This window comes from Populus nigra, chromosome 6, assembly GCF_951802175.1.
Source record: "Populus nigra chromosome 6, ddPopNigr1.1, whole genome shotgun sequence".
In the NCBI taxonomy this organism is placed as follows: Eukaryota; Viridiplantae; Streptophyta; class Magnoliopsida; order Malpighiales; family Salicaceae; genus Populus; species Populus nigra.
In genome coordinates, this window is record NC_084857.1 from 7,138,651 (window position 1) to 7,161,765 (window position 23,115).

The 23,115-nt window shown below is 36.7% G+C and overlaps 6 protein-coding genes and 1 pseudogene across 6 annotated transcripts; 5 read left to right on the top strand and 2 right to left on the bottom strand.

The window, feature by feature from the left end:
- The first annotated feature begins 267 nt into the window (after positions 1–267).
- On the top strand, positions 268–2,034 carry LOC133696664 (DELLA protein RGL1-like). Its single transcript, XM_062118911.1, has one exon. The coding sequence runs from the start codon at positions 268–270 to the stop codon at positions 2,032–2,034; it is 1,767 nt and encodes a 588-aa protein (XP_061974895.1).
- Positions 2,035–5,875: 3,841 nt separating this feature from the next.
- LOC133695714 (DELLA protein RGL1-like) lies at positions 5,876–7,951 on the top strand. Its single transcript, XM_062117645.1, has one exon. The coding sequence runs from the start codon at positions 6,003–6,005 to the stop codon at positions 7,677–7,679; it is 1,677 nt and encodes a 558-aa protein (XP_061973629.1). The 5' UTR covers positions 5,876–6,002; the 3' UTR covers positions 7,680–7,951.
- A 1,494-nt stretch (positions 7,952–9,445) lies between these two features.
- LOC133696668 (DELLA protein RGL1-like) lies at positions 9,446–12,277 on the top strand. Its single transcript, XM_062118914.1, has 2 exons — positions 9,446–11,085; positions 11,815–12,277. Exons 1-2 carry the CDS (start codon positions 9,446–9,448, stop codon positions 12,275–12,277), a joined length of 2,103 nt encoding a protein of 700 aa, XP_061974898.1.
- Positions 12,278–13,150: 873 nt separating this feature from the next.
- Positions 13,151–14,620, top strand: LOC133696670 (DELLA protein GAI1-like). The gene has a single exon (XM_062118916.1). The coding sequence runs from the start codon at positions 13,151–13,153 to the stop codon at positions 14,618–14,620; it is 1,470 nt and encodes a 489-aa protein (XP_061974900.1).
- A 1,229-nt stretch (positions 14,621–15,849) lies between these two features.
- Positions 15,850–17,181, top strand: LOC133696671 (DELLA protein GAI1-like). The gene has a single exon (XM_062118918.1). It carries the CDS (start codon positions 15,850–15,852, stop codon positions 17,179–17,181), a length of 1,332 nt encoding a protein of 443 aa, XP_061974902.1.
- Positions 17,182–18,923: 1,742 nt separating this feature from the next.
- Positions 18,924–19,738, bottom strand: LOC133696672 (nicotianamine synthase-like; annotated as a pseudogene).
- A 1,551-nt stretch (positions 19,739–21,289) lies between these two features.
- LOC133696044 (nicotianamine synthase 3-like) lies at positions 21,290–22,429 on the bottom strand. Its single transcript, XM_062118061.1, is given in 2 exon segments — positions 21,290–22,099; positions 22,102–22,429. Coding segments are annotated over 2 exon segments (825 nt in total). The 5' UTR covers positions 22,319–22,429; the 3' UTR covers positions 21,290–21,491.
- Positions 22,430–23,115: the final 686 nt, after the last annotated feature.

Here is a 23,115-nt window from a genome sequence, read left to right on the forward strand (position 1 = left end):
AATTTCTCCAAAAATTATGAAATTTTAACACAAGCTAAAACATCATATTAGAAGGCTCCACGCAAATTTTCAGAATTTTTTGATAATTTAATTGAAAATTACAAATTTGTTTTACATAAAACTAGTAAAAAAATATTGATAAAATCTTAACCTAGGCTAAAGCCCACCCCAGCCTTTGCCATACCTTCGCCTATGCTAGTAATACATACCACCAAGATTTGAGAGACAAAACTGTGAGTTAGTTTTTGATTTGAGATAGAAGAAGCCATGCTTTCTTTTCAGGATTACAGTTTTGATGGGATTCAAGATTTGTTGAGCTCTAAAAGTAGAAGTCGTGAGAGTGTGGAAGGAGTGAACACAAGGAAACAAAGTCATTTCTATGGATTTGAGGCTGAGGCTGGGGGCGATGCTTATGGTTTTTATCAAGATGTGTCAACGGGGGAAGGATTCTTTTTCTCCAAGTATCAGAATCAAGAACAGAAGCAACAATCATACTTAGATTGCGGACTTCTTGACGACCATAGTTACAATATCCTTTCTCCACAGCTTCAAACATCTCTGGACGGTATAGAAAAGCTTGATGAAATCCCAGCAGTAACTCAAGATGGTTTACAACCCTGGAAGGAAAATCAGTACCCATTTTCCTTAGCCTCGTTAGAGCTTCATGGTGATCGGCAATTTGATGGTGAAAGAACAGTTGAGAGAAGCAGTGGTGCACCACGCGCAAAAGTGATTGGCACAGAATTATCTACTGAAGAAATCATGAAGATGGCTGGAGCAAAGTTCATCCAATCCTTTTCCCGAATGGTTGATACTGCTTCCATGCTTAACAACCCGTTTGATCTCTTTTTCTCTGGCCTTTCTGAGGAAGCAGCAAAAAATGTGGAGCTTGCTGAACTCCTTCTAGCTTCTGCTGAGAAAGTAGGTAATCAACAGTTTGAACGCGCCAACAGATTTCTAAACTATTGTGAGCACTTGTCTTCCAATGGAGAAAGTCCAGTTCAACGAGTAGTTCACTATTTTTCCGAAGCTCTTCGAGAAAGGATTGACCGAGAAACAGGTAGAATCACACCAAAATGGCCTGAGAAATCGCATTCATTTGATCTTGATAGGGCAATGATGACTCTGAATCCTGCCATCCTAGCATGTTATCAAAATGTTCCATTTTCCCAGGTTGCACATTTCGCTGGAATCCAAGCTATTGTAGAGAAAGTAAACATGGCTAAGAGAATTCACATAATTGATCTTGAAATTAGGAACGGAGTGCAATGGACAGTATTGATGCAAGCTCTAGTGTCTCAACATGAATCTCCCCTTGAGCTTCTCAAGATAAGTGCCATCGGGTCTACTTCAAAAGAGTTGATTGAGGATACAGGTAAGAGGTTAATGAGTTTTGCCGAGACCATGAATGTACCTTTCTCCTTCAAGGTAGTCATGGTATCGGACATGTTAGATCTAAAGAAAGATCTGTTTGAGCTAGGTGCTGAGGAAGCAGTTGCTGTCTATGCTGAAAATTCTTTGAGGAGCCTGATTGCACTGCCAAATCGTCTGGATTCCATAATGAAAGTGTTCAGAAATATCAACCCACGTATAGTGGTGGTCATGGAAGTTGAGGCCAACAACAATTCACCATCATTTGTGAACCGTTTCATTGAAGCCCTTTTCTTCTACAGTGCTTATTTTGATTGCTTTGATGCTTGTATGGGGCGTGACAGTCCAAACAGGATGATTGCAGAATCAAAGTACATTCGTCAAGAAATCAGAAATATTGTGGCCACTGAGGGGGAGGAAAGGAAGATTCGGCACGTGAAGCTTGATGTTTGGAGGACATTCTTTGCTCGTTTTGCAATGGTGGAAACAGAACTAAGCAAGTCATCCTTGTACCAAGCAAGCCTGTTGCTAAATAAAATTGCTCGTTGGAGTGCTTGTACACTTGACATGAATGAGAAAAGTCTCGTTATTGGGTGGAAGGGTACACCAATGCATTCTCTTTCTGTTTGGAAATTCGACAAGAATCGAAAAGGGTTGAAATGATACGGACTTTTCATACACCAAATAGCCCTCTTTTATTAGCCAAGTTATGCATTCACTGATCAAACAGCTTATTTCTGGCTATTAACTTTTGGCAACAAAAAAAACTGCATATGCATATGCTTATACTATATTTTACATTTGTTTGTGTTTAAAATCTTTTTTTTCCGACCCAACGTACTTCACATGCCAGTCTAAGATCACCACTGTACCAATCATGTCTTTGGTCCTCTGTACAGTTGATGAAGGTATAAGCAATGGATTTTTTTTTATCTAATTTTGTGACTCTCTCTATTGCTTTGAGAATTATTTCTGAAGAAAGCCTTCTTTCTGTCAGGGCTATCTTCTGACTGCTGTGCAGTTGTCTAGCTTCTTTTCTTTTAATCTGCATGTATTGCCTGCTGACGGTGTTAGTAAATTTAACCCAGATATTCGTTCTTTGACATTGAAGTTCTTCCATATCCTTGTTATAGTCATCCATACAAGCATACAGGTTAAAATGAATTTTGTTCACAAACAATTTATACCTTCACATATATCATTGTATCCCTCAACTGCAGGCTGTGTGTTTAAACTGTTCTCCATCAAGAACAAATAAAAGATTAAAATTACCATTAAAATCAATACCGGTGAAGGTTTTGTTTGGATTCCAACCCTTCCTTTAAAATTACCATTGAAGTTTAGATGTTATCTATGCTGTATTTTGCTGTTATCCGAATGGCATTTACATCGTAGACAATATGAGGCGCCTTGAGTGCATCAAACATGTCAACCGAACTGTCACTACCCGAATTCAAAGTTCATGACAAGAGTGACGTTACAGGAACACCTCATTTATACTAAGTTTCAGAACACAAATATCATATATATATATAATTTAGACAGTATTTTATAATATTTTAAATATTCCTCAAAATCAAAAAAATAATTTATAATTCAAAATACCTTTTACATTAAATAAAATTCAATCTTTGAAATAAAAATTTAAACTTGAATGAAAATAACATAATAATAAAATATCTAAGACATCAAATCACAAAAAATAAAAAAAACCTTGAGAAAGCAATCAAGATATATCAACAAACAAAATAGTAGGAACTCTTAATTAAAGGTCAATCTGCTAACGAGAGTTAATAATCTGAAATAGTATTAAAATGAAAGGGTGAGTTCAACCAACTCAACGAGAAAATAACATTTAATATGCATTTTAGCTATTTATAAGTATAAGGGTTGAAACAAACATATAGATATACATTAAGTATAATAGCATATGGTAATGTAATACATGTGAGAGATCAGGCAAAGCCATTGGATTAGATAACAGACGAAACCCTAAGATTTCAATAATAGATGAGTTTTGCGGCCCTGATAATCATGAGAGGATCAGTCGCCAAAGAATGATGTCTCTCTTATCAGTTAGATATACAGAATACTATGTGCTTATAGACTAATTACGCTTTATTAGTATGAAGTTACTGATAAGTCCGATATCCAGTCATAACAGATATTTATATAATTATCAAAGCAACTGAATGTCATATCAAATATAATTTAATCCAGCATAATGCAAATATTTATTCAAGAAACTGATGAGTTTTGGAAATAAATCAACACACACACATATACACATATATATTTAACAATATCATCCATACTCATTATATAATTAACATACAAAATTTATTTATATTATATGCATATTAAAGATTATCACACTCACCCATAAAATGAAAGCAAAAAACAAACAAATATAGAATTGGAAACTACTGATGATTATTAAGAGGAATATCAACAAAACCTATAACAAATACAAAAATATATTAAAAAACAACTCAAAGCAGATAACATAAAAGATTATAACTCTAAGATTTAAGACTAAAACATAAATATAAAACTGAAATATATTTATTTGTTCGATCTCGAACAAGCAGTCCTAAGCTAACCGAATATAAAAAAACCAGTAATTCTATTATCCGGTTAATAGATCAATCTAAATAACCAATCGGTTGACCGAAACCATCAAGCGAACCGGTCATCTGGTTCAGCCAGCCATTTCTCACAAAGATATAGTTTGATACTTTCATACAAGTTTATAGCAAGAGGAACCTTCATCTTTTTCCAATTTCGATGACCATTAACAGGATACGTGGCAGCCACAAGCTCACAGGTGGGAACGACTTTTGTTTGGAATTTCCACAGTTCCAAATAAAGTTTTAACACACGTAAGTAGAAACAGAGCAGAAACCTCATGAGTATATATACTTCTAATTAAGGATGATTTCATATATATACATCGGTTTTTACATCAAAATATTAAAGATCAGATCTTCATGAATGTTTTTCGTTAATGTTGTAGATCGAGCTTGTTGCACCAAAGGAAGTTGCAAGTCAGTGTCCGCTTAAATCTTTCAAGTTTTACAAGACAAAGGAACTTCCCACTGGATCCCTTTTTTTTTTTTTGAAAAAAAATACATAAACGATATATCTGTCAAGAGAAAGAAAATATTGTTGTATTTTTCGGAACATTGAATATTCGAAATCCTTGGTGGTATTTTTCGGTGCTTAAACAACGACTTAAAAAAATTACCACTGTAATACTTGTAGTGAATTTAATAAATTAAAATTAATGGATCAATGACAAACATGTGTGTTTTGGATATAAGAAAATTCTGTAATATTTTTAAATTTTTTAATGGTTTTTATAATTTTATGATTTTTCGAAAAGTCATTATAATTTATACTGAATTATTATGCTTGTAACTAACGCGGAGCTCATAGAACCTTTTTTTTTTTTTTTTCCATGAACGAATTGTCACTCAGTTTACAGGGAGAGGGAGAGAAATTGCAAAGATACAATGAGTTTCGTAGGGCCCTTCTATTAATATCCATCTCAGAATGGAATGATGATTTTCCGACTTTTTTTTTAAAATTTAAATTTTGTTTTTACTTTAAATTAAATTAATTTTAATATTTTTAAATCGTTTTGATATATAAATATTAAAAATATATTTTAAAAAATAAATAAAAAATATTATTTTAATATTTTTTCAAACAAAAATACTTTAAAAAATAATCATTACAAACCTCCAAACACCCTCCTCACAGATGATCACCCTCCTCACAAATGATCAAGAGATGATAGAAACTCTTCATCAAGTATATGATAATGAAGTGGAAGAGCTGGATCTTCTAGTGGCACTCATGGCAGAGAAGAAAATAAAGGATTTGCCATTAGTGAGACTGCTTTTATTATATTCCTTATCATGGCATCCAGGTGCGTGTGTGCGTGTATTTTACATAAAATAGCTTTGCAGCCAACAGCTAGAGGCCAGATATTTTGCGTCCATAACTCTGTCCAACCTCTCTAGTTGTCAAAACGGAACAAATTTATCTTGCAACAACAGAGATAGAAATCTAAGCAAAACTGTTGGATCGTTTAGTTAATCAACCTCTACTCTATGTTGTTTAGCCTTTGTATTTGCTGGCTGTATTTCCTGGAATGGTTTGAAAGGTTCTGAGAATGTGATGCTGCCCTGGTTTGGATCCTTGAATTTGAATTTCAGCCATTGTTGTTTTGCAAGATCACATCATAGTGGGGCCCAAAAGTATTGAACAGAGGGTGCTAGCTGCCCCGATTGCATCTACCTGTTAGCTTCCAAATAACCTTGCTTGATTACATTTAGTAAGAACCTAGTGAATGCACCATATTATAATGAGAACTGTTCCCTCAGTGGGGCATTTGGTGCGAGACGTGTAAAATTGTTCTGTCTTCTTGTCCAACTATTGCTTCGTTAATCAATCAATAAAGCTAGTACCTTGTGATAATCGATATACACAACTAGAATTGAGAAACAAAACTGTAAGCGTTTACTTCTGCTCAAAGAAAATAAAAAAAAACTGGGAGCTAGTTTTCTAGGCGAATCCAATGTTGTCATTCTAGGAGTCCAGTTTTTGTGGTGTGTGACTAAGGAATGAATAGAGGGAAATATGAACCGGATGACTGGGAAGAGTTTGGAACTGGGAGTAATGATTGTTTTTCTTCTGATTATGTACTCCCTCACAAAGATTCCTCAGAAGGAGGATGTAGGTCCTCTAAGTTTGAGCAGCTAGAACAGCAGAAAGAGCCATTTTTGGATTACAGACAGTTTGAAGATCTGGAGCTCGATGTCCTTTGTCCACTGCTTCCAGCATGTCCATATCAAATTGCAATGCTTCGAGAAATCCAGGAGGAAATTGAAGATATTGGAGTCCCCAAGACGCAAAATGAACGTCCGTTTTCTTTATCCACACTTGAGCTGCTAAAGGATTATACAAAGGGTCGTAGACGTTTGAACGTTGAACCAAGCGATGCAAATTTGGCAGGCCAGAAGTTGTCAACTGAAGAAATCATGAGATTTGCTGGAGTGAAGTTTATTCAGTCTTCTATCCAAGTGGCTGGTGTTGGTTCCCTGCTTAAGTATCCTTATGATCTTTCTTTCTCTGGTCTCTCTGACGAGGAGACCAAAAATGTAGAGCTTGCTGAATGCATGCTGGCTTCCGCTGAAAAAGTAGGCAATCAACAATATGACAGTGCCAGAAGATTGCTAAATCAATGCGATCTCTTGTCTTCCAATACTGGAAATCCTGTTCAAAGAGTAGTTTATTATTTTTCCGAGGCTCTTCGAAAGAGAATTGATCGAGAAACAGGAAAAGTGGCATCTCAGAGTCTGGAAAGTGACCTATTTGATGTCTATGAAGCAGTGATGATTCCAAACCCCATTATCCAGGCATGCTATGAAGGAATTCCATTCTACCAGGCTCCACACTTCGCTGGAACCCAGGCCATTTTAGAGAACATGGCCGAGGCAAAGAGGGTTCACGTAATTGATCTGAAAATCAGTAATGGGCTGCAATGGACTGTCTTGATGCATGCTTTAGCGTCTCGAAATGAATGCCCTCTTGAGCTTCTCAAGATAACTGCTGTGGGGACCAATTCAAAGCAACATATTGAGGATACAGGTAACCGTTTAAAGAGTTTTGCTCAGACAACTAACATACCCTTTTCTTTTAAGATAGTTATGGTATCAAGCATGCTTGATCTCAAAGAGGATCTCTTTGAGTTAGATGCCGATGAACAACTAGCTGTATACTCTGAATATGCACTAAAGAGCTTGATTGTGCAGCCAAATCAGCTGGGTCATTTAATGGAAGTTTTCAGGAGTATCAATCCGTGTGTGTTGGTGATGATTGAAATAGAAGCAAATCACAACTCGAGGGTCTTTGTCCATCGTTTCATTGAAACTCTTTTTTACTTCAGTGCATATTTTGATTGTGTTGATGCATGTCTGGAACATAATGATCCATCTAGCAGGATGATTATAGAATCCATTTACTTGGGCGAAGGAATCAGGAATATTGTGGCTAGTGAGGGAGAGGAAAGGAAGATTCGAAATGTGAAGATTGATGTGTGGAGAAAATTCCTTGCACAGTTTGGAATGGTAGAGACAGAACTGAGCGAGGCATCCTTGCATCAGGCAAACTTTGTTATCAAGAAATTTGCTTTTGGGAGCTGCTGTACATTTGATATAGATGGGAAAAGCCTGCTTATTGGGTGGAAGGGCACACCAATTCTTTCACTTTCCACTTGGAAGTTCATGTCACAAGACTAGTAAGGATTTGTTTGTTCAATTGCCAACAGATTTTAGCAGTTGTTCCTTTTTTGGTGGAAAAATCCTGTTACATAAGAATTTGTCTGAATTTTTAATTTTTTGGACAGACTGTTTAAAGGCAGTTCTTAATGAATTTTCTTTTGAACTGAATTAAAAATTTATAATATGTGCTGTATTCACTTTACAGATGAAAATGATTTTGCCCAAATTCCAAAGGCAAGGCCCACATATGAATAAGAGTAAGCTTGATTTCAGGGATCCCATTCTTTCAATGGATGAGCTTCTTGTGAAAGGGGTTTCTGGAAGAATTTTTGCTAAAATTAGCATCTACTCAGCGAATAATGCACTGAATGGATAATTTCTAACCAGGCCCAGTATCAATAAAATTCATTGATTCATTGTACAGCAGCCCTGTCCATGCCTAGTCCCGGAGATCGTTTACCGCTTCATTTCCAGCTATTACTAGTTGGTCATAATACTGAAGTTGTTCATCTAATGTTCAATAAATGTTGCCCTAACCGTTAAATAATCAGTTTAAAAACTTAAATTGTTAAATGGAATCTCAATATATAATTTATATTATTCTTTAACATATTTCTTTTAATTAAAAAATAAAATAAAAGTGGTAAGATTTAAACTTGTGCTTGTTTAGTTATCAAAACTCTAATACCATATCAAAAAATCATCTTAATTTAAAAACTAAAATCGTTTAGTGAGATCCTAAAATATTATTTATATTATTTTTTATCACAGAAATTGTGATTTGTTAACTATCCAATTGCTCAAAGTCAATGGTTGTTTCATTTCTAAGAATTTTGTTCAAGTTCTGCTTTTCATGCCCTTTCTTTCTTTGTTTTATAATTTCTTGCAAGTAATTCTTTAAGGTAAAGGTTGACTGCAATGCAATTTGAAGAAGTTTACTCGGGGTTTGGGTTAATATATAGTGCTTTAAACTTGGATAAAAATGCAAGCACAAATAGCACTGTTCCACACATCTTCCAGAATAAAAGTGGCCACAACTTTCCAGTTCTGGGCTGGTAAATGTTGATGAAGTATGATGGAAAAATCAAGGCATAGCGACAATAAAATAAAATAATTCAGAAATAAATATCATATCAAATAAGGAAAATAAAATCAATTTAGCATTATTGGCTGAAATAAAAAAAAGGCAAGTTCTTTTTGGATAATTCTTGGCTGAAATCCCAAAGATCCAATGAGATTTGGTAACCGAGTAACTAGTGAGTACTTAAAGTATGATATTGGAACGGCCTGATTGAGCCTCCAAACATTATTGGTTTTGCTTTTAGTTCTTGTAATTAACATCTATCTGTTTTATGCTTATGTTGTTTACTTTTTGTGCTTTCTTGATGAATCTTTCAGAGAATATTGTTCGCAAGATTCTGAGTATGATGTCAGCTTGAATTATGTTGTTCAGTTTCAGTCCATTCTGCCAGTCTCGTTAGAACCGATATTTCTTTAAAATATTTGGCTGCAAGTTACCACATACTTGCCATCTGTAGTGCAAGCTGCCTTGATTACATCAATGTCAAACTGACTGTTCTTGACGACTTTGGGATGAAACAACATATGTCACGTATTAGAGTATAATACAATATAGGAAACGTCCACTCACCGAGAGGATATTATAAAGCCAAAGGAAACCTCATGTCTTCCAGTCCAATTATAGTACCTTTGATTTTATCTACTTATAATAAAACTAGCATTCCTTATGGGAAAGAAAACTGTGAGCTCCTTTCCAATTTGAGATGGCAAATGAAAGTTTCTTTCTTGAGGAATGCAATTTTGGTGAAGTCCAAGATGCGTTTAATTCAACGCATAAAAGCTTTGATAGTAAGGAAGGAGAGAAAACACAAGAAATTCGTTTCTATGGAGCTGATGAAGAATTGGGACAGTCATGGAGAAATGATCCCCAAAGTTCATTCATGTCTCCACCGCTTGAAACATGTTTGGAGGAAATCTCAAAGTTAAGAGGAATTGAAAGTGGAATTGGAGATCTTCTTGAACACAATAAGGAAAAGCAACTCCCATTTTCATTAGCTTCACTTCAGCTGTTACAAAAGTATGGAAATGGCCTCAAACGTTTAAACGATATAGAAAGACGAATTGAGCCGAATATTGATCCATCAACCCCGAAGGTCAAAAAGCAAGAATTGTCAACTGAAGAAATCATGAAGATAGCTGGAGCACGGTTTATCCAGTCTTCCAATACCGATGTTCACTTCAACCATCCATTTGATCTTTCTTTCTCTAGCCTTTCTGCTAGCGAGGCCAAAAATATGGAACTTGCCGAACTTCTCTTTTCTTCTGCTGAGAAATTAAGCAATCAACAATTCAACAGTGCAAGCAGAATGCTGGACCTATGTGATTTCTTGTCTTCCAACACTGGGAATCCAGTTCAACGACTAGTTTACTATTTTTCTAGAGCTCTTCGAGAGAGAATTAATCAAGAAACAAGAAGATCCACGTCGAAGGAGCAGTCATTCAATATATACGAGGCAATTATGACTCCAAGTCTCAGCAACATGGCATTTTACAAACAAAATCCATTCAACCAGGTTTCACACTTCGCTGGAATTCAAGCCATTGTGGAAAATACGATCGAGTCAAAGAGGATTCACATAATTGATCTTGAAATCAGGAGTGGACTGCAATGGACAATTTTCATGCAAGCTTTGGTGTCTCAAGAAGCATGGCCCCTTGAACTTCTCAAGATAACTGCCATTGGGACTACCTCAAAGCAGTTGATCGAGGATACAGGCAAGAGGTTGTTAAGTTTTGCTCAGACCATGAACCTGCCCTTTTCGTTTAATGTGGTTATGGTATCAGACATACTGGATCTCAGAGAAGATCACTTTCAGCTGGATGATGATGAAACAGTGGCTGTATTTTCTGAATTTTACCTAGCAAGCCTAATTGCATCTCCAAACCGGTTGGATTCCTTAATGAAAGTGATCAGAAACATCAATCCACGTGTAATGGTTATCATTGAAGTTGAGGCAAATCACAACTCCCCAGTTTTTGTAGACCGTTTTGTTGAAACACTTTTCTACCTCAGTGCATTTTTTGATTGCCTCGACACTTGTATGGAACGGGATGATCCAAACAGGGTGATTTCGGAATCAATTTACTTTGGTGAGGGAATAAGGAAAATCTTGGTCGCAGAGGGAGAGGAGAGGAATATTCGGAATGTGAAGATCGATGTATGGAGGGCATGCTTTGCGCGTTTTGAGATGGTAGAGGCAGAAATGAGCATGTCATCTACATGCCAAGCAAACATCATGGCCAAGAAATTAGCTTGTGGGAAGGCTTGTACACTTAATATGGATGGAAAAAGCCTAATTATTGGGTGGAAGGGTACACCAATCCATTGTCTTTCTGTTTGGAAGTTTGCTTGACAAGAAATCAAAGGAGTGAGGGATGTGAATTTCCTACACAGTAGCCATGTCCATGCCTACCAGAGATCATTTACCATGGATTTCTAGTTATTAATTGCTGTTTTAAACTCTTAAGCTCTTCACCAAATGTTTAATAATTATTGGAGCAGAACCAACCGTAATTTTTAAGAATTTGTAATGGTAGTTTTCCATTATTTCCTTGTGGCATGGATATCTGTATGAAGAATTCAAAACTTTGAAAAAAGGAATCAGCTACTCCTAACAATTATCAGATAGAAAACTGAAAAAATAAATATTTGACATGCTCCAGTTGAGATGTTCCTGCTAGCAGTATGCCATGGCTTTAAACACCACATGTTTTCAGAACATGGCTCCAGAAACTTTTCTTCTACAGCAATACGAGCCTCAGCTTCATCAAAGATCACTTTTTACATGGTAATTTTAAAAGTTTTCCATGCTAAGCTGTTAATTGAATCAGTTCGCAAAATAAAATACTGAAAGTTGAGCAAGTATATAAAAACCTATTGAATTAAGCTAACTCCTAGAGGAGATACTCTAATAGTCTGCAGTATGGAATTATCTTAATATGCAAATATCATTCTGCTTCTTGTAAATTATGATTTAATATTAATATTATACATTGCAGGTTGGATGCTTTTTGACAAGTATCACTCAGTTGCCGCGGACATTAATTAGATTTGAATAGTTGATGTGAGCAGAGTTCTCATCACTACTTGTGATCATGATTTCATAGAGCAGGCTATAACGATCAGTGTTAATGGAGAGGTTCATAAAGTAAGTGTTAGGGAAGAGACTTGCGATAAGATGCTTGACAATTGGTTTTCCAAAAACAAAGTTTTAGCTAGGAAATCTTTGTCGCCACAATCAACAGACTCTGATGTAGGAAGTGAAGGTGTTGGTCTCAATAAGCAGAACAATTGTGATAATTTCGACAGTGTGGTTTTCCGAATTTGGGAGGAAGTTGAGGCTGGTATAGCAGCTGAGCAGAACGATTTTCAAGGATCTATTGAAGTTGAATCTCATCCATCATCTCCTCATGCTGAGCGGCATGAAGTTTCTTTATCAACATCTGTCCCAAGTGTTGAGGACATACCAAACAGAGAGTGTGCTAACCCATCATCGTCGAACTCCTCAATGTGTTCCATTCATAGTAAAAAGTAAATCTCTTAGCTCTGACCCTAAAGTTGATATGCTTCTCTCAGATTTCATTGAAATCAGGGGGGAAGCAAAGGCTAGATTTTTATTTTTTATATGTAATTTTCTTGACATTAAGGGAAGTTTTGATAAATTGAATAAAAATTGCAGAGTTGTAGACTTTTCCAACCTACGTTCTTTTTTTTCTGCCTTTTTCTTCTCTTTCTTTGGCCTTTTCTTTTCTTTTTCATTAGGCTTCAAATCTTTTTTTGTTCCGCATCACGTAGTTTTGCTTTGCGTTGGAAGGCTGTTTTGTATCGTGTTGATAGTCTATGTTATTTTTTTATGTCTGCTGTAAGTTTTCTTTCTCCCTTGGTTGGTTTATGTCTGCTGTAAAGCAATATCATATTTCTTGCTGGTTTCGCCGTGTTCTATATTCATATTTGTTTCTATTGCTGAAGCCTGAACTTCTACGGAGAAAATTTAAGTTTAAACTTAAAATTTCCCCTCTGCTTTTTTGTCTTTTCCTGCTGTTTGGATGCAGATACATTTTCAGTCTCTTGAAGAGTTTTAGAAACAATCACCCGTTTCTGTTTTCACCTCACAAGACAAATTAGCTGGCAGCATGGATGAAATCGACATGTCAATATCAAAGTTGTTGTTATCTCCATTCACTTTGGAATAGGAACAAAACATTTGATGTCGATCATCCGTCCATAAAACATGGTGCCCAGGCTACTTAATCAATCTAGTTTATGATATAAGAGGGAAAGCAGCAGACCAGTTTCCATTTTGTGATTGTAAATGGCATTTTTCTGGCCCTGAGATTCAATTTCAAGGAAATCTAGCACATAGTCTAGCAAGAAACGGACCTTTTCTTAAGAAGAACAGGAAGGAGACATGGGTTTTCGTTGTCCAGGACTTGAAACCAAGGGAAAATCCCATCTGAAACCTCAAAGCCTAGGGGAAGGGAAGGACAATCAAGCTTCATTCTCTTTAGAAGCATTTCAAGTCCTGAAACAGTACGAAAAACGAGTGAAGCATCTAAACAAGGAAAAATTGGAAGAACCAAGCAATATCATAGAACGCAACAGCGCTGATGTCCCGGCATTATCAACAGAAGAAATCATAAAGGTCGCAACAACAACTTCTCTCGAATACCATCTCCAAAGATCTGACAATCTCTCCAGCTTGTGTTTTGGTTGTGCTCTTTTTGTTCTCACCAGTGATGGTGTGAAATACGTGGAACTCATTCAATTTCTTATAGCCGCAGCCGAGAAGGTTGGCCAACAGCAATTTGATCACGTGAGTGAAATGCTCAGTATGTGTGATCAAATGTCTTCTGCTACAGGGAATCCAGTTCAAAGGATCGTTTACTATTTCACTGGAGCACTTCGAGAGAGAATAGATCGAGAAACTGGAAAAATAACACCCAGAGGATTGTTTACTATTTCAGCAAATGTGGAAGAGGCAATGGTGAGCTTGAGCCCTGCCATTCTTGAATGTCACCAAAGAATGCCCTTTTGTCAGATTGCACAATTAACCGGAATCCAAGCTATTGTGGAAAGCGCAGCCGATTCAAAAAGGCTTCATGTCATTGATCTAAAGATTGATTCTGGGGTGCAATGGATAGCATTGATGCAGGCTCTTACGGCTCGGAATGATTGTCCCACTGAACTACTTAAGATAACTGCTTTTGGGACAACATCAATGAGTAAAATTCAGGAGACTGGTAAGAGGCTGGCACAGTTTGCCGAAACTGTGAACTTACCCTTTTCATTCAACCTAGTTATGGTTCTCAACATAAATGATCTGAAGAAAGAGTCCTTCGAGTTAGAAGATGGAGAATTCATTGCCGTCTACTCCTCACTCTTTCTTAAGAACTTGTTAGCACAACCTAATTGCTTGGAATCCTTAATGAGGGTAATAAGAGATCTTCGACCACAAATAATGGTGATCACAGAACCGGAGGCAAACCACAATTCACAAGCTTTTAAAGATCGTTTTGTTGAAACTCTCCTTTATTTTAGTGCAATTTTTGATTGCCTGGAAGCATGCATGGACCGGTCTGATCCAAGTAGAATGGGAGCAGAAGGTCTTTACTTAAGTTATGCGATAACAAATAGTATTGCAAAGGAAGGGAAGGAGAGGACATTTCAGTGTGTAAAGATTGATTACTGGAGGGCTTATTTAGCAGAATTTGGAATGGAAGAGACAGAGCTAAGCATGACGTCCTTGTATCAAGCAATTCAAGTGGTCAAGAAGTTCGCTTGTGGGAGTTACTGCACCCTTGATATGAATGGCAAGTGCCTAATTACTGGATGGAAGGGAACGCCAATTAATTCCCTTTCTGTTTGGAAGTTCTGTTAGATGCAGGCTTGTACTTCTTTAACTTTTTGTTCACTGAGATTTGTATGAATGATATTTCCTGTTAACAGAAGTGTTTTTTTTTCCTCCTTTTCCAGTATGCTTAATAGATTTGTGGGTATGCCTGCCTGTGTGAGCAGCTATAGAGCATGCCTCTAAAACTATGTTGCAGGCTTTGTGGAAACTGGAAAGTGTTATGTTTTACTTTTAGCCACCAAATGAAAAAATATATATATGTTCAAGCTTTGATTGAGTCATCCACATTTTAATAACCATACAAGTTAAATTAACATGCAAAGCCTCTTTTCTCGGCTTATAAGAAAAAGATATGTAGAAAGTAGCCAACATAAACTTTCTCTGAATGAGCCCGATCCTTGTGTCTTCATATAATCACAAGAAATGTCTAAAAATAAATTTAAGCAGGGCACAAAGTTTTCTGGAAGTTTCTCATATAAATAACTTTTTTCCATTTTCTTATCACTCTCCAAGGTTTGGACAAAACCATGATATTTCAAAGTTATAACAGCAATGGTCATATCTAAGATTTAATGTTGTCACTTGCTATGAAAGAAATGGTCCATCTGTCTTCAACTGAAACGCTTTTTTCTGTCTGTTCATGTAGTTTAATTGTTTAACTTGTTCATTTTTCTGATCATATAAAGCTGCATACGTACTGCCGGCTGATGCTCTCAGGTAATTTTTTGCCCGAGCCTTGTTGGTTTCATTCTAATTAATTAAGATTCTTATTAGACTCATGAAGACAACCTGTATAAGCTAAAGAAGTATTTTGTTTTCTAGTAATTCATAGAATATCCTTGCATAATGTCACTGCAGGCTGATCCGATAGCTTCAAGAATTTTTCTGGTCAGACTATTCTCCATCAAAAGAAAATTCACAAGGTAGAGAGAGAATTGGAATCAATTGTCTTGTTAATGGGGACAAGAAGAAACTATCCACTTCCACTCATCTACCTTTGTAATACAGATATAACATACTTCAAAGGAAAGTTAATTAATTCCTGTTTCCGAATGTGAATCATCTTCTTTATTGGAATCTTTCCAATTTTTTATTGGTTCTGAAGAAATGAAGCAGTACTTTTTAAAAAATAACAAATAACAAATTGGAGGCCATTAAATACCTCTCCAGAGAAAAAAGCTAAAGGACCAAGTTGAAGAGTTGGAACGAAGAAAAACAAGAATAGCCAAGCTTTGCTACACTTGAAGCCTTGAACTATGGTTCCTGACAGTAGATTATCAACTGAAGAAGTCATGAGGGTAGCAAGAGCAAGGTTCATCCAAATTTCTTGCCAGCAGCACATTGATCTCTCCTTGCTTAACCATTTCTTTGATGGCCATGTTGCTCAGTTTGGCTCCTCTGGCAAGGAGATCAAAGACATGGAACTTGCACTACTTCTTCTAGCTTCGGCTGACAAGATTGAAAATCAGCAATTTGATAATGCGAGCAAATCCCTTAACTTGTGTGGTTTCTTGTCTTCCAAGAGAGGAAATTCAGTTCAACGAGTTGTTCATTATTTTGCAAAAGCTCTTGGTGAGAGGATTGAACGAGAAATTGGGGTTGTCACATTAACGGGAATGGAAAGCAAAGGTCAGCTATTGCATCCAGAAGAGACAACAGTCACTCTGAATCCTGCTCTTATTGCATGTTCCTTACGACAACCCTACAGTCAAGTTAGTCAATTCGCTGGAATCCAGGCAGTTGTAGAGCGTTTGACCTCTGCAAAGAAAGTTCATTTTATAGACCTTGCCATTAGAAGTGGAGGGCACTGCATAGTTTTGATGCAAGCTCTTGCCAATCGACATGAAAGCCCAGTCGAGCTTCTAAAAATAACTGCTGTTGGAACAACGTCAGAGCAGAAAATGGAAGAGGCAGGTGTAAAGTTGTCCTGTTTTGCTGAGACCTTGAGCTTACCGTTTTCATTCAAAGCTATTACAATTGAAAACATCAAAGATTTAAAAGAAGATATGTTCGAGTTAAGTGATGGAGAAGTCGTAGCTATCTTCTCCAGGATTATGCTGAGAACCATAAAACCACACCCTGGTTGCATGGAATCTCTTCTAGGAGTGCTAAGGAACCTAAATCCGCGTGTGATGGTGATCACCGAGTTCGAGGCAACTCACTGCTCACCAATATTCATTGATCGGTTTCTCGAAGCACTATTTTTCTACAGTGCTTTTTATGATTGTCTTGAATTTAACATGGATCCGTGTGATCCATATAGAATGACACTGGAAGCATGTCTGGGACAGGAAATCCGAGATATTGTTGCTGCTGAGGATGATAAAAGAATGTTCCAGCACTTCAAGATCGATGGCTGGAGGGCTAATTTCGCAAAGTTTGGAATGGTGGAAGAAGAACTTAGCACGTCATCTTTTTATCAAGCAGAGCTGGTGCTTCAGAATTTTGCTTCTGGAAATTTATGCACACTTGACAGGAATGGAAAATGCCTTATTACTGGATGGAGGGGAACTCCAATTCTTTCAGTTTCTGCTTGGAGGTTCCATCAACAGGAACAGAAAAGGAAGGGTTGTCCCAAGAAATATTAATCATGTTAATGGAAATGGTTAGTTAACAGAACATCTATTCATAGAAATACTTTAATTTTCATGTAGAAAATCTTGTTCAAAATCAATGCAATTCAAATTCCTCATCGGTTTTTTTTATTTGATTTTTTTAAATCAAGTAAAATATTTCTAACCTTAAATTGTGATATTGTTAAGCAGATCTTATTAGACAATAATTAGGCTAAGATTTCTTGTTTAATTTTTATATTAAAAAAATCAATTTTATTTGATAAAATGAAGGGAAAAAATTGCAAGCTCTAGTTATGTTTCTTTCAATCTTGAAATTCGCTTTAACATTGTAGAATTTTTTTTATTACTAAATCTTAAAATGAAACGTAACTTTTTTAAATTTAAAATAAAATTTCATGTTTTTTCAATGAATAATACTGGAGCCATAAGATATTGATTATAAAATTCTTTATAAAAATATTTTTGTGTTGTATTCATCTTTTTCACACTTATCATAATAAAAAAATAAAAAATTATTTAGATAAATAATTTTAAGGATGCACGAAAATAAAAATACAGAAAATAGTATTTTAAGGTTGTGTAGAAATAGCAAGTAGTTTTGAAGAATGAAGAAAATAGAAAAAAATCAAATAAAGTGTTTATAAATATATAGGGCTAGGCTACGACAAGCCCACACGTTTGGACGCGTGGGCTAAGCGTGCTTGGCCCAAGCTTCCCTGTCCCGGATGCTAAAAAAGCAATTTTAGTGACCACAAAGGGGCCAGCGGTTTTGACCATTCAAACTCAATTTTTCCATTATTTTTTACCCAAAGGCCAAAACACTTCAAAATGATCCCCATAATACGTAGAAAAACATTCCATAATATTAAAACATATTTTAAACCCACCAAAAACAAATCAAATTAAAAAATACAAAGATTTTTTTCTAGTCCCGGTCCCTCTCTTTCGACCATTTCGTGTATTAAAACAACCACCAACGAACTTCCTTATAAAAGAAAACACATGGCACCAAAGTTGTTGGATAAACATGTCCTGGTATTATCAGATAAATGAGTTTCTTGGAATATCAACAGTATCAAACAATAATGATGCAGTTCCTGAACTATCAGATAAACTACCATGATAAAATCCTATGCAAATTCTGGTAATCCAGGAGAAGCAAGTTTATCTGATAGTGCAGGAACTGCATCATTGCAGCTAAATGGTGTTGAACGGAGCTTTTGAGTTTACAAATTACAAGATGCAAGGAGTCAAAATAAAGATGGATGCAATTCATTGTGCTTGTACTCTGCCTATTTTAAGTAGATGAGGCATGGAGGGGGGTAAACATAACTGGGGTAAGAATTGTACATCTAATATCACAGCTTCAGCTCGATATGCATTGAATGCTATATTTGTCGTTGTATGCGTGTATGTGCATTACCAATGTCATTCACTTTATGTCAAAATAGAAATTATGGAGCAGTAGTTTTCCTAAAAATTCATCTTCTTGTATTTTTGAGTCGTTTTGAGTCCTGTTGCTAAGTGACTTTTGATGCTTGTGTGGTGGGTAGTTAACCATCATGATGTTTTCCTTTCCGATATAGAAAAGACCTTGTTGATTGTAGATAAACGAGTAAAGATTTCTATAGAAACTAAAATATGGCATTTTCAAATGAATTATCATGCAATGGAGGGAACGCTTATGCTAAATGGATAAGCAGAAGATTCAGAGCATAAATGAAAGGAAAAAATATGATTGTCGCTTGCATTAGCTAAATAGCTAAAATATGAAAATTTATGATGTCATCAGTAGGATGAAAGACTGAAAGAACTTCAAAGCCTTGAAGAACGCTAGGATCTATTACAGGTTATTCCTGTACCCGAGCTCCATGTGCACTAATTAGCAATAGTAAAGCTCCAGGAGACATGTGCTTAGCCAAGTGGTTAGTGACCTTTACCTTTTCTTTTTTGCTCATTCCCACCAGTGCTGACAGGAAAACGACTGCATATTGTTTTAAGCTGCTTGACACATTCATGGTATCTTCAGCGTGGAAAGCCATTTGTCTGGACAATTCTGAATCTGATGAAAACAACTTAAGGCTTTGGGATTTTCTGAGGGGTCTGGGTCATAGCCATGGATGTAACTAGTCCTTAAATGATTAGTCGCAAGATTATTGAAGTTACGGGAAGAGGACCAGAACCCACAAAGGGAATACGTTTTGGAATCTGGGGGCAATTTAGGGTAAGCATGAAAATTCTAGTTGGCTGAGTTTGAGATGATTGGAATAGTAAGGGAAGAGCCTGATAAATAAGGTCAAGCGGGTTCTCATGAGATCCTATGAGGTTAGAGAAATGGCTTTCCAAGATCCCCCTCAGCTGTCCCACAAAGTTTAACTAGATTACTTCTAATTTCTTGAACTCCTTCACTCAATTTGGTCATTTCAATATGGCACTGGTTTGTACATGTGATTACAAGTTGGGAGAAGAGTGAGTCAACCTGCTTGGAAAGACTGAGGTTCTCTAACCTTGAGATTTTGTCAGAGATCTCACAAACCTTTTCTATCATGAGCTCTTGTTGCCGACCCATGGGAACACTAGTATGAGAAACCTGTTTTGCAATAGCCACATCCCAGTAAGCCAAGAGATAACCTTCAAGCCTCCAAAGGAGGCTTAATTTAAGAAAGATTGAGAGAGACATGCTTGTCTTTAAGTTGTAGTATCTCCTTTGTGGTAATGGCCATTCATAATTTGGCATGCTAAGAGAAAAACAGGATCACAATTAGATCTTTGTTTAAGATGAAGGGTGCAAACGATCTCGAACCATTAATTTTCCAAGGCACTATAAAGCTAATTTATTTTATGTCAATACTGGCACATGCACTGAGGTACAAGGAGCCAGAGAAAATATTTATAAATACTCTTCTATGTTCAAATTAAATGTTGGGCTAACATTGGGAGCAGAAAATCACAGCAGAAGACAATATGTTATTGCTAATGGTAGATGGATGAAAGCCAAAAGCAATGAATTCTTATCTCGCGGTCACGAGGCACTTAATTACCGAGTCATGAGCACTTTAAAACACAAGATTTGTTTATGGTGCTTTCATTGTTTACTCTTCTTACAGACTAATCTGTCATGCTATGACGCAGAATACTGGCTATTTAACCATCACACTCATCTGATTGGATGTGCATTTATAAATTTCATTTGTATCTGCAACACCATTCCGGCTACCTGCTCTATCTTTTCCAGCTGTCTCGGTGGTTCTTGCCAAAAGCTGACCTCAGCAACTAATTGCCAATAATGATGCAGCAGCGTATGGTTCTCCTTTTGTTTTCATCTGATGTGCTAATAGCATTCTAGCCTATTCTGTCATTTCTTTTTTGGATGTTTCCTCTTGAGTATTGCTAAGTAGTTGATAGAATAGTATGAATTATTTGCTGCAGCTACTGTTTTTCAATTATAAAAGCTTGGTGTTGTTATAGCTAAACCTTGTGCATTCTAATCTGTTATTCGAACTGACTTAATTAGTGCAGGTCATAGTATGACTGTTCTTTGGTTATGCGAGTTACATCAGAGCTAGCTGCTATTGTTTCTGAGTTAGGTCTTTTCTGGTAGGCTGCATGCTGTAAATTTGATTTAATCAGTGAGAGCCATATCAAGTATTATTTTGGTTGAAGTTATGAGTAGCCTGTGCTTTAAGCAGTGTCCTCTGCAAGTGCTATTCACTTGCTGTATTGTATTCTTTCCACGAACTTTTTGTTCATCTTTTGATTCAACCTCTACTGATTTATCCCGAAAACAAAATCTTGAATGACTGAGGTATGCATGGGATCAGTGCAATTGTGGTGGGAACTCTACATCTATTTTTTACAGATTCAACTTGTTAATGTTTGATAGGCACAGAATGCTGATTAACTATTCTATTCACGTGCTCTCAAAACAAAATAATTGTTAACTCATCTTCTATAAGCTTTCTTTGAGAGCTACCTTGATGCATGCATGACCGGTTCATAACCATCAGGACTTTGCCCACTGTAATGAAGAAAATACATTTATTAAGCAAGTATCAAAATAGAACCATAAATACCTTACATTAAGTAAAGATCATGGACACGATGCAATTTTCATGTGAGTGATCAGCTAAGAGATGGAGCTTGGATGGAAGGGGGATACACAAAGGATTCAGGGAAGTGATTAAAGGCAACATGCTGGACTGTTGCTAATCAGCAGTCAATTTTTCAATCATGTTTCCATGGTTGAAGGCATTTGTAAGTGTAGACGTCAAAACATTTGCTAAACAGTTAGGTAGAACCAGGTCCTTGACTCAATGAATGAATCACCCTTGAGAATGTTTACGTGCAATAATAACTGAATTGATGACATCGTCCAAAGGATGAAAGACTGATAGAACTTCGAAGCCCTGAAGATCACAAGGATCAATGACAGGATATAGGAAGGCTCGAGCACCATTTGCCGACCTCATTAACAGTAAAGTTCCAGGAGCTATGTGGTCGGCCAAGTGTTTAATGACCCGAACTTTTTCTTCTCTGTCCATGCCTACCAGAGCTGCCAGGAAAACAACTTCATATTGTTTTAAGCTGCTCGACACATTCATAATATCTGCAGTGTGGAAGAACATTCGTTTTGACAATTCTGAATCTGATGAAACTAGCTGGATGGCTTTGGCATTTGCTGAAGGGTCGATGTCAAAGTTATGAAAGCAAGTAGTCCTTAAATGATTAGTAGCCAGGATGATCGAGGTGAGGGGAAGAGGACCAGAACCCACAAAGGCAATATGTTTAGGAACTCGACTGCAAATTTTGTTAAGCATGGAAAACTCTACTTGGCTGAGCTTAAGGTAATTGGAATAGTAAGGGAAGATCTTGATATGGTTAAGTGGTTTGTCATGAGATCCTATGAGGGTAGCGAAATGGATTTCTAAGAGGCCTCGGCTTTCCCACAAAGCTTAATTAACTTACACCTAATAGCTTGAACTCTTTCATTCAATTTGGTAATGTCAATGTGGCATTGGCTCATACACGTTTGTACAAGTTGGGTGAAGAGAGAATTAACTTGCTTGGAAGGATTGAGGTTTTCTAACCTCGAAAGTTTGTCGTAGATCTCACAAACCTTTTCTATCAACAGCTCTTCCTGGCAACCCATGAGAACACTTGAGGGGAGAGTTTTTTAACAAAAGCTAGCTACAATCCTGGTAAAGCCAAGAGACAGTGCTCTTCAAACCTCCAAAGGGGGGCCTTAAATATGTAAGATTGAAACAAGCGCCTCTCACCAGGCTGTGCATCTCCATTATAGCAATGGCCACTCATAGCCTGGCACGTTTAGGGAAAACGGATTCACAATAAGATCTTTCCTCTTAGATGAAGGGAGCTACAGATGGCCACAATCAACCATTAAACTAGGCATGCACAGTAAAGCTAGTGCTTTTACATCAATATTAGCTCATGCTCTAAACATGCGAGGAGTGATCTCAAATCAAACCTAGTGTTACTTTGGGTGAATATTGGATGCAGAATATTACAGCAACAGGCAACAGATTATTGCCACTGGAAGCTGGTATGGAAAGTCTAAATGAATGAATCCATGTATCCCAGTCACGAGGCACTTCAGTACAAAAGCCTCGCGAAATAGATTTTGAACTGCGAGTATATTGTGTCCAGATGATGTTGTCATTACCACTGTGGTTTTTCTGTAATTGTGTTTTAATGGTTATCAGATCAGATCTCATTACCCTTAATGGTCAAGATTTAAGTTGTCTGCTTCCCATTTGATGTTGTTTCTGCCAGAACGTATGAAGAACATGGATCATGAAGGCCCAATTATAAGACTAGAAGAAAGCCCATGATACAATTAAACGATAATGGGCCCGAGGATACGAGTTATCAAGCCCAATACAAGTAGCATGATAAAATCTAATATAACCTTTCTTGTCTAAGATATTC

Bases quoted from the DNA above. Each gene is read 5' to 3' on its own strand.
- LOC133696668 (XM_062118914.1), top strand. From the start codon at position 9,446: ATGGCAAATGAAAGTTTCTTTCTTGAGGAATGCAATTTTGGTGAAGTC. The intron at 11,086-11,814 runs GTTTGCTTGACA...TGATGTGAGCAG, and splicing joins CATTGTCTTTCTGTTTGGAA to AGTTCTCATCACTACTTGTG.
- LOC133696664 (XM_062118911.1), top strand. From the start codon at position 268: ATGCTTTCTTTTCAGGATTACAGTTTTGATGGGATTCAAGATTTGTTG.
- LOC133696671 (XM_062118918.1), top strand. From the start codon at position 15,850: ATGGTTCCTGACAGTAGATTATCAACTGAAGAAGTCATGAGGGTAGCA.
- LOC133695714 (XM_062117645.1), top strand. From the start codon at position 6,003: ATGAATAGAGGGAAATATGAACCGGATGACTGGGAAGAGTTTGGAACT.
- LOC133696670 (XM_062118916.1), top strand. From the start codon at position 13,151: ATGGGTTTTCGTTGTCCAGGACTTGAAACCAAGGGAAAATCCCATCTG.